This window comes from Acanthisitta chloris, unplaced genomic scaffold (genome assembly GCF_000695815.1).
Source record: "Acanthisitta chloris isolate BGI_N310 unplaced genomic scaffold, ASM69581v1 scaffold28494, whole genome shotgun sequence".
Taxonomy (NCBI): domain Eukaryota; kingdom Metazoa; phylum Chordata; class Aves; order Passeriformes; family Acanthisittidae; genus Acanthisitta; species Acanthisitta chloris.
In genome coordinates, this window is record NW_008669235.1 from 88,951 (window position 1) to 99,917 (window position 10,967).

Consider the following 10,967-nt stretch of genomic DNA (forward strand, 5'->3'; position numbering starts at 1 on the left):
GATGCTGCACAGATGACACATTTTCAGATTACTCATACGAATTTCCTGAGTATGAATGTGAGCTTGCACTGGAAAGACCAATATCCTTGCCAAGGAAGCTGAGGTTTGAAAGGGAATCCTTTGGTAACCTGGGGGGCCAAAGGGATGAACAGTTCACTCACAAAGCTGCTTTTGCCTAATACTGTGTTGTTCAAACCATGTCTGAAAAGGGAGAACACCCTGAGAAAACGCTGGGCCCTTTTAAGTTCCAAATTTATGGCTTGACCATTTGTTCAGGAAATTGGTGAGTTTTAACCACACCTGCTTAAAGCTCCAATTAGTGCACTAAGTAAAGCTGTGAGCTTTTGATGAGCAGGCTGGGGCTCACACTTCAGCTTTCAGTCACTGAAGGAGCAAAGTATCATTTTTTTAAGTCTGTTTTATTTTTAAATATATATATTTGGCAAATTTTGTATCCATAAAGTGCCTTGGAATAACCTTCTAGTACTATGGGCTACAGCCTTGCCTCCCACCACCTGCTATCAACACACGGTGCTATAACTTCCACCCAGAGGAGGGCTAAACCATAACACCTTTTCCAGCTGTGTACTTACATTATCCCTGTCTTCTGCTTTGGTTATTTTTAATACCTTCACAAATGAATTCCAAAATATTCCTGACAGCAAGCAGCCCTGTGCTGTCAGAAGGACACTGATGGCAATGTACACCTCCTGGTAAGCTGTTCATGGTGGCAGCTCGAGCGCAGCCAGAACCTGAAGCTGAACTCAAACAGTGAGTAGAGGGGAGAGAGGGTTTGGACAGACTTGGTTAAAGATATTTTTTAACACAAATATCGAGGAAGTCAGTCATTTCCCCAAGTGTTCCTGCACTTTCCCTATTTCTGGGAAAATGTGCTTTACAGCTAACTACTTCCACAGGCAGAGAGGCCCATGAATCCCTATTTCCCATTCTGGAGAGGCTTCCTGAAGCCACCCAAAGGACTCCCTGGGTTTATTACTAGCAGGGCTGTGTGCGCCCTCGAGCCAGTCCCATGCTGCTTGGGATAAATCCCTGGAAGCAGGAAATGTAGCTGTCCTGGAGGGAAAGCATCATCCTGACTGCCCTTGGGCTCCTCCCCCCATCACTGCTGCTCCTGCACCCCACACAGCTCCCGGCCCAGGCTGGGGCAGCTGAAACGAAGGAGACCTGCTCTGCCTCCAGGGAGAAGTGGAACCACAGACAGATATTCCCAAAAGGCAAGTACAGTCATTCAGCATTTGTTAGAACATTTTGTCAAAACCAAAAACTCAAGGGACAGTGAACTGGAGAAGTTCCAACTTTTTCCAATTAAACTGTTTAGAAAGGAACAGCAAACATGGGCACTATCAGAACACGTATTTAAGGTATTTCAGATTCCTGGCATGGAACAATATCCACATTTTGAAATTACCTTTCTTCGTTAACCAAAAGAAATAAAGGCCAAAATAAAACATTCAGACTTTCATCTAGTCTTTGAAAAGAAATGTTACATCATGCTTTAGTCACAGTTCAGGACAATCGGATTTTGAACTGTGGAAATTCCTGCCAGTCCAGCTCTGCTGCCCACTGCATGGAAAAGTAGCGAAACATCCCGTTAAAGGAGCGGATTCCTGGATGTTTACCACACAAAGTGCTTCAGCAACCTCAACGACTCACCTTTTTTTTTACAATTGAATTTATTAATGCCTTATATGACTATACAGCAGATCAGTTTGTCAGATACACAGTCCAAGTCCCTATGCAGTTTTGTTTTTAAAGGAACATTTGGGATCAAATCCTGCTCTGTCAGGTGCTGACCTCTGCCTCTGTCATACTCAATCATGTTTGCCTTTCATGTTGATTGTATCCCAGATAAAACCAGTTGTGTGGCAGAATAAACTAATCAAAGGTGATGTGAAAAATATCTTAAAGCAATAGTGTCTGTCAGGACAACACTTATACTTTGTATGTTTATATGGTCTGGCTTCATGTATAAAATGTTCAGAACACTGTATTATACTGTAAACTAAAATAGTAATGCATGAATTTATATTTTTCAATGGTCAAGGTGCCGTTAATTTAAAATCTGTGTCTCAAATAAATTTGGATACAAGTTTCCAATGTCCAGCTCTTACATCAGATTCCACAAGCTGATCTGAAAAGATTATTGGAACTTGCTTTATAATTTCCTTCAAACTAGAAAATGGCATCAAACATTATTGTCTCAAATCAAAGAAACCAACACTCTTCAGAGCTACTGGGGACATCAGAGCTGGGCCTGGAGCTGACCCACCTGCTTCACACTGCACAGACAAGGGAAGAGGGACCATGACAAACCCATCTATCACATCTCTACATCGGACACTATTGCTACCACCATGTACAATGGATATTTATCACCATGAACTTAAAATAAACACAAATATATTAAACTTGCCTCAAGAATGCAAAATGCTGATAGTATTTTATGTCTATAAGCTTTATTGATACTTGGGGTTTTGGGGTTGGTTTTTTTTCTTTTTTTGTTGGTTTTTTTTACATTTCACAATGCATTCCACAGACTTAGTTCAGTACAGCTCAAACTGCAAGTGTATAAATTTTCACTTACTTCTTGCATAACAGAACAGGGCTTTAAGTTTCCAAACAACATTTGCAGCATTAGATACTCGGTCCACAGATTATCAGAGTCTGAGAGCTGGAGAAGTATTTGCTCAAGATCAACTACTGTACATTTGTGCAACAAAGTGTATGGTGTAATTTTCTTTTACTCTGTGTGGAGGTTCTTTGTTCGTTTCTCTTTAGTTGTTTCCAACAGATGCCAGTGTTTACACAGACCTTTTAGTTTCTCAAGCTTGTGTGCTATGGAGCTAGTCCAGGCCTCAGTCAGTTCTCTGAAGTATGGAGCACTGTGGAGCAGCTGAAAGATCTAAGCTTTGTGAAACACATATATATATATTGGCAATTGATAAAACAATAAAATCACAATACAGCTATACTCATACCAAAAAGGCAAGATTTTTTTAAAACTTGCTAAACTGGTATATTCTTCTAGAACATCTCATTTTAGAAAATCTGCATCAATCTACACAGACCATACACAGTGCACAAACTGGGAAGTAAGTGTTCTCCTCTGCCCCACCTGCACTACACCTCTGGCACGCAGCAGGAACTACCTCTGATGAAGCAAAATGTACAGCTGTCTCACTCGTTTGTATTAGCCAGTGCTGCACACAGGATAAGGAAAGATGATTAGTTTTAGATCCATATATAGCAGCTTACAATACTTAAGATGATGAAACACATGGCAGTCAAAACAGTTATTTTTCCTCAAACACTGCGTCGCTAAAAAATAAAGATCTGTGAAATTGCACTGCAATGTCAAGGGGTTTGCTATTCCCTGACCCTCCCCGTGTAAATCCAATGAGTATTTTTCCCCCTTAAAAGATGAACTTCCTATTGATAAGTTGCTTCAGGCTTTTTTTTTTTTTTTTTTTTTACTCAGTTTTGCGCTTCAACCCAGGGATCTTTGCTTGGATCCTGCAAGAGGAAGAAGGAAAAGAACAGCATTTGAGCAACAAAACAGAAAAAAGTAGGTGCAGACATAGTCTTAAAAACTGCAACAAGTGAAAAGAGCTGTCACAGGAACACAAAACTATTACAGGCTAATGAAGTTGCTAAATTGTTCACTGCCCCTCAACTGCACCAACTCAGGGGCTCAGGTGTCACTGATAATTCAATTACAAATCTGTTAGAAATAATACAGGATAGTGATAATTAAATAAATGCTTATCAAATTTCATTATTATATTTATTAATACAAAAATCAATTTATTAGCGTTAATTAAATGCTATAATGTTAAAGTAACAACAGGACCAGCAAGAAGGGAGCTGATTTCCTGCCATTCCAGAGTTAAATTGAGGCCTTTTTTCCCCCCTAGACCTGGCACATGTAATAACTAACACATCTGTCCCAGACAGGAGTAACACATGTACCAGGAACTGTATAAAGGGAAATTTGAGAAAAACAAACCAAATCAACTTACTTTGCCATGGCATCTTTGACATTCTTGTTCACAAGTCCCAAGTAATGGTCGATTTGGGCCTGAAATTGCAGCAGACAGAAGTTATGGAGCTCAGCCCCTCGCTCTGCTGCGCAGCACGCAGAGGCCCACGGAACCCTGACGGAGGGTGGGAACTCAACCATGGGTATTCCCCAGTCTGGTGCCAGAGCTCCCACGCCAGCAGTTGCCTCCAGGAATGCACATACCACAGGGTACACCAGGCAAGCACCCAAATAAGCTAATCCCTGGCTTCTGCCTGTTCCATCACATGGGTCCCCAGTGCTTCTCCACGCGCTGGTGCAATGGCCAAGGGTCCCTCTCTGGGCACACGGAGCAGGAAAGCTGCTTAGGTGGGCTGGGCCTGGTAACCAGCTTATGCCTTCAGCCCAGCAAGAGGATTGAGGAGCCTGGGCTATGCCACACAAACTGTCCATCCTCTGTCCCTGGGGCTGCAGGGCTTCCTTTCACTGCAGAGGAGGAGCTCAGAGGACCACATGAGGCTCTGCCATCTGCTCCTGCCCTCCCTGCAGGCAGGCCCAGCCTGGCCTCCACGGCAGCCTTGTTTTTGAAAGGGGAGAAGGAACGGCTAAGCCAGAGCTGGCTCCCCCCTCCTGTGCTCTCAACCTGCTCAAGACAGTCCCAGCTATAATTCAATCATACACGTTTTATTTTGGTTCCTTCTTCCCTCCTTCTTTTACAGGGGTGGCTCTCCCCCTGAGCAGCATTGGACCAGGCCAAGCATCTCCCACCTCCTGTTTTTGCCAGGGATATGAATTCCACAGGCCTTCAGGAAACCAATCCTGAGTATCAGCTCCAAATACATTTCTTCAGAAATTGTCTTAGAAGTGCTTACACCAGGATTAACACCATGCCTACAGCTGCTTTAGTCCTGACCAAGGCTGGATCAGGAGAGAAGGCCTCCAGCTTCACTGGGCCTTTTCCCTAACTGTTTGCTAGGGAAACCTCTTCCAATTCCACCAAAAAGGAAGAGGGAAAGCACACGCAGCCTAGCCTATCAAAGTGAACTTGCTTTCCTTAGCCCTGGCTACTGGTTAAAGGCCCATCTTTATAGGCTTTAAAGACTTTAAACAGCTGAAATTAGTTTTGGTTTCATTTGTTTCTAGTTTTGCTTCAACAGAGTTGATTTTATGAAGCATTTAATGAACTGTATTGAACACTCACCTGATGCCTCTCATAAATAACAGGAACACTGAAGAGCGAAATCAAAGCTGGAAAAGAGCAAATTCAAAAATTCAAGGTAAATACTGACAACGGTTCAGGCAAAACAAAACTGGTTTCCAGATCTCAACATGTCTTGCAAAAAGGTACAAGAAAAGCAATAAATAAGCCCCCCACACAACCTGTTGGCCACTGATTTAAATAATCCCTAATAAGAAGAACCTGGGCTGTTCTCCAGGTCTCATTAACAATACAGTAAGTCTCGTCACAGGTGACTTTTTCACTGGGGCTTATGCAAATTCCTCCAAAAGGATGCTCAGGCATCAGCTGGTTCTGACACCTGAAGCCAGGCTGCTCTGGGCTATGGGGAAGTAAAATTCTGCAGTGGGACAAGGCCACAGCCAACTCTCTACACCTCTGAAGTCACAGCACAGCGGTGACATTCAGGGCAGGCTAACCCCTACAGAGACAAGCACAACAGAACGTGCTTGTAAACAATATAATGTCTGGAAAACCAGCAATCTCAAGAAATATAACACCACAACACAATTAGCTGTTCTGCCGTACTGTCAAAGCAAAGGGACCCAAAACTGCAACACGTTGCTACACTTTCAAGACTACAAAGAACAGCCTCCCAGTGTTGACCAGAACGAAGTGCTTCAGTGCTGGGGTTATTTTGTACACCACATATTTAACACAATTTAAAACACTTACCCAGGATCAGTAATGTCAGACCATTGAACAAGGCACCAACATAAGTAAATACCCACATCAACACTGCAAACTGCAAAGGAACAAAAAGAGCCTGTCAGTCCACAGTCTGTGACCAGGACACACCAGTCAGAGCAGGGAGAGAATTTTCTGTAAACACAAATAAGAAACTAAAAGGCCCCAAACTGCACTTCACCCTTGTACACCTCATGTAATCAGAGCTGAGTGACAAGATGGCTGAGGGATTCAGTAATAGGATATATGGGCTCTTGCCTCCAGGTCATGGGGCTGAATTCAGCCCAAGTCAGCAGTGACCAAACTGCTCCATGCCCTCTTCCTTGACACAGCACTGCCAATTCCATGCTCGGGAATGATGGGCAAACACAGTTCCTACCACCCACCCTTCAGAGAGAGGAAACAAGCAAGGCTAGGAGAGGTTAAAGGGCTGGTGCACAACAGCACTGGGTGACAGAGCCAGAAAGAAAGCAGGTCACTTGTGTGTGTGGTGGCCCAGCAGCCAACACGAGTGTCCACTCTGGTACCAAACTGCCACAATCACCCTTTGCTCAGCAAAGATTTCACTGAACCACTGACTGGGCAGAGGTTTCTGTCACATCAAGGGAAAGCCTGTCTAGAAGGTAATGTGGTAGGGTTGGCTTGATTAGTCTTTTTCCCTTGAAATAACCAAAGGTGTTTTGGTTATTAAAAAATTTAGGAAAGAGGAGAGTCAATACTGACCTAAAATGGAAGCTAGCTCCAAGTCAGAGCCAAATTCAGAAAATACAGACATCCCTTCCGCTAACAGACACAAAAGGCCTCACACTGCTCTAATTCCTGGCTCCCCATCCCATCCCCCAATTGCACCCAGACCCTGCTCCCCTCTAGCCCCACTGATGGCACTTGCACAGCTCCCAGTCAGGCACAAGGCTCTGCTTCACTGGCTCTACACAAAGGTCTGGACAAGTCAAGCCCCTCAGCTTTCTGCCAGGTGGAACGTGTCCCAAGCACACCTCTGACCTATACCAGTGGGAGGGGGCTGAGGGCTGCCAGCTCTATTTCTGGGTAGGATTCCTCCCAAGGAAAATCAGCCGCTTTCTTCTAGTGTTGCATGGCTGGGCAGGAGCTGAGCAGCCGCCAGGATCCTGCATGGCACAAACAGTGGCTTTCCCAGCGCTGATTCCTTGCTAAGCACTGACCTACACCCTGAGACCCCCAGCCCTTTGGTCAGCTAAGCACACTCGGTTATTTCCTGTGCAAGACACCACAGAACCCTGGACAGCTGGACAGAGGCCGTGGGAAGGCTGACATTGGTACCAGGGAGGGAAGACCTGGGCACAGGTGAAGCACCCTGATAAGCAGGAGCTGCACACAAGGGAAGGATGGGTACAAAGTGCTGGCAAGAAAAAAAATGCTCAGAGGACTGTGGGTGTGGGCCAGGATCCTGGTAACCGGCCTGCAGCCAAGTTACTCTGAAGTTATGTATCCAAACATCCAATTTTAGCTTACCCTAAGATGTAAAATATCCAAAGCAAATAAAATCAACAGCCAACAACAAGATAAGGGCATGACAATCAATCCAAGTTTAATTCCATGACCCCCGCAATGAAATGAAGTTTACTTCAAGAGCTCCATTCAAAGCTGATCCCATTCAAAATTCAGGTGAATTAACTGCAAGCACTGCAGTTCTTTATTTGTCAGCACTTTCTAGACATGACACAAGCGGCACGAGGGGTACAAAGTTAACCCTCAGATAGACTGCAACACTACCAACAACTGCATTCCCACTGGAGGATCCTGGCAGGTTTCTCAAGAAACACAAGTCAGATTTCATTAAACTCCCTCACGATTCATTCAAACCTGGCCCCAGCTGTGCCCTGCAATGCCAGGGTGAGCCTGGCTGCAGGTCTCTCTGCACAAGACACGAACAGAGCGAAGACTTCCATGTCAGAGCCAGCCTGCACATGCAGCATCTCACCCCCAGCTTTTACTGGGCAAAAAGCCCCCCAGTTTGTGATGATTCCCAGTGCCTCTCCTGCAGGCTGTGCATTCAGGGAATCAAACATGCAGGCCTCAAGCACCCACAGCAAAGCACCCTGACAGCTATCCACAATCTGCTCTGCATGGACACAACTCCCAAAGCCTGAGCAACACCCACTCCAGTCAGCTGAGCAGTCACTAATACTGCTGACAACTGTGACCAAAGCAGAAAATGAGAGTTTACGTAAGCAAAGGGGTAACAAGACATGAATCAGTCCCAAAGTCCAACAATTATCAGAACCATCCAATCCAATCTACTGAGCATTGAGAATTTATGGCTCAAGAAAGAGCAAAATCCAGGAGCTCACCTTTGACTGACAGAGACTTTGCTTCTCCCAAAGTCTGTTCAGAACAGCACCAAGGTCTAACAATCAACTGCTGCACAGGCAGGTTTTGATCCCCTTGACTTGCTGGTACTGGGCAGGAGAGGATCCCTGAGCCCACCCCACTCCCCCACCATGGAGTGAGGGACAGCTGTTGGGAAAGCTGGGGCTAACCAAAGCCAAAACCTTGGACTCCTCTCTTTACACCCTTCTGACACTTCAAACAGCTCTCCCAGGGTTATGTAGAGTCCATCTCAATGCCACATTTACCTATTGTCTCTATTTTTACCCTCCTTAGAATGAGGCAAACTCAGAGATCCTTACAAACTCAACAAGGCTTACCTTAAACACCTCCAAATGCCTAAAGCTCAAAGACCGGGTGGTGTGACAGGGGTGTGGGAAGCAGAAGGCAGCCCAGGATTGACCTACTCTAACACTGCTCTCCCAACTGGCTTGGGATGACGGAAAGCCCAGAGCCCAAGCTGAGCCTCACCTTTCCAAGGATGTGTACACCAGCACAAACCCTGTCTAGCTCATGGACTGATCGAGGTCTGCCAGACTCATTCCAGTGACTAATGACTCCCTAGAACCCAAAGCATCCTGCAATTCCATGGCAAATGCAGAACTGCTCATACATCCCTTCTTTACTATAGAATAGTTCAAATAAAGCACAGAGCTGTTTCTCAAACCCTCAGCTGAGCAGAGACAAATGGAAAGCAGCTGCTGCCATTGCACTGGATTGCTCTTTATCAGGACAAAGTACAGCTTCTCCTGGGACTCTGGCAAGGGCTCCTCTGGAATTACTCCTCAAGAGCTGTGAGGAATTTCTCCTTGTGCTGCATAAATATTTAGAGTCCATTTTAAGACTTCCATGACCGAGGCATTGTTTAATAAAGAAGAAAATCTTAACAAGACAGATTTTACAGCCAGAACTATTACACACAATGAACTGACCTGCAGACATTTTCTACATTAAAGCTCTGTAACTTCAATTATAACACAAACATGTGGTTTCCCATAGTGAAGATGTTTAAACTACATGAGCCAAGATATTTTTATTTTTTCAAACCAGGGCCATTATATTACATAAGAGTTCAACATCCCAATGTTCTCCTCAAGCACAAACTCTTCAAAATCAGTAACTTGTGCTTGTGAACTGTCCTGACATTCACTGGTTTCATATAAGGGTTGCTCCCAACTACCATAAATTAGACTAATTAACCTACATAAAATGTTTTAAATGTCAGAAGGAGAGAGGGGAAACGAATTAGTTCAGCTGAATAAACATGTCTTTCCTATGTACTGTAGTATTTTAAAAGTGGTTAGAGTGCCTTCAAGACATTTTGGCTGGAATTAATTCTAACATAGCTCCTCTGAAATCCCTAATTTTTAAAGCAGTGTTCACTGGAACAGCAGCTCGCTGCTCACTGCTTCCTTTTTCTTTACTGCAAGGGATTGTGATCTCTGCACAAATGGTGTGAACGTTCTCCTCAAAGGAACATATCACAAAGGGCTTAATCAGAAACACAAGTGACCTTGTGATTATGAATTTTTCTGCGCTGTTGTTTAATTGGATCCAAACATGACTTAAGCAGCAGCAGTATTGATCAGGCCCAGAAAAATCACCCAAAAAGAAACCATAGCCAGGTCTTTAAAAAAAAAAAAAAATCTCGTCCTGCACAGCTCTTCAAGAGCAGGAAGATTATTACAGAGCCCCCCAGGCCAATACCCCATCTCCTCTCTCTCTCTTCTAAGGAAATTAATCTGTCTCAGGAGCAGCAGACCCCAGGTAACTACCCAACACCCTTATGACGCTTTCTGCCTCCACAGGGAATGGATTCTCACTGCAGGAGCCTTGCACAGCATCTGGTGTAGCTTTTCTGGAACAAACTGTACCTAAGTTGGAGCCTAATGAGAAACAAGCTACAAATTCTGGGTAAGATCCTGAGATCTGCCTCCAGTTTCTATTCCACAAATACAACTAAGACTTAGACAGCCTTCTGATTTTTCCCCATGTTTCACCAGAAACCCAACCCCCAACCACTCAAAGGACTTTACACAGCACTAAGTAAGGGATTTACTGGAGGATAAATGCAACTTTTTTCAAGAAGATTAAGCGAACTGAAAAAGAATTGGACAACACACTGTATTCAGTATAGCAAACAACTGTTTGCAAAACAGAGAAAGGCGATTAGAGCTGGAAAAGAGAATATCAATTCCCACACAAATGAAGTGTTTTCAGCCAATTCTTTTATTTTGGAGAGGTTTTGTGAGTTTTGTTTAATTTCTTATTCTTCACTGTCAGCTCTTCTCTGCCACCCTCAATAAATCCCATTAAGGACTACTTGGAGGTACTCAAGCTACCTGTTAGGCAGCACTGCTCGTGTTAGGCTGAGGAACTTGCAAACCCCATTTCAGTAATTCACATCACTAAAAGCAGCATCTATTCACTCCCAAATCCAGGGTCTGGAACAAGTGTCTAACCTTGCCCAGGAGCACAAAGGCATCACTCAGGCTCCACTCTTCCAGCAGAAAACCAAAACCAAACCATACTGTGGCAATCTAGCCCATACCCAGATTTTCCAGAGGTACACACACATTGATGACACATCCTGAATGCCCATATTGGAGCAGTGACAACTTGTTTTCTTACAAGATT

At 44.3% G+C, this 10,967-nt stretch overlaps 1 protein-coding gene across 2 annotated transcripts in view; it reads right to left on the bottom strand.

Moving 5' to 3' along the window:
• Positions 1-2,449: 2,449 nt before the first annotated feature.
• The window catches only part of RTN4 (reticulon 4), a 19,144-nt gene continuing 10,626 nt past the window's right edge, over positions 2,450-10,967 (bottom strand). For both annotated transcript variants that reach the window (XM_009073247.1, XM_009073248.1), the window contains exons 4-7: positions 5,952-6,021; positions 5,241-5,287; positions 4,041-4,099; positions 2,450-3,534 (exon numbers count right to left, since the gene is read on the bottom strand). In XM_009073247.1, the coding sequence (XP_009071495.1) occupies positions 3,492-3,534; positions 4,041-4,099; positions 5,241-5,287; positions 5,952-6,021 (219 nt within the window). In that variant the 3' untranslated portion in view covers positions 2,450-3,491. The remainder of the gene's footprint in view (positions 3,535-4,040; positions 4,100-5,240; positions 5,288-5,951; positions 6,022-10,967) is intronic.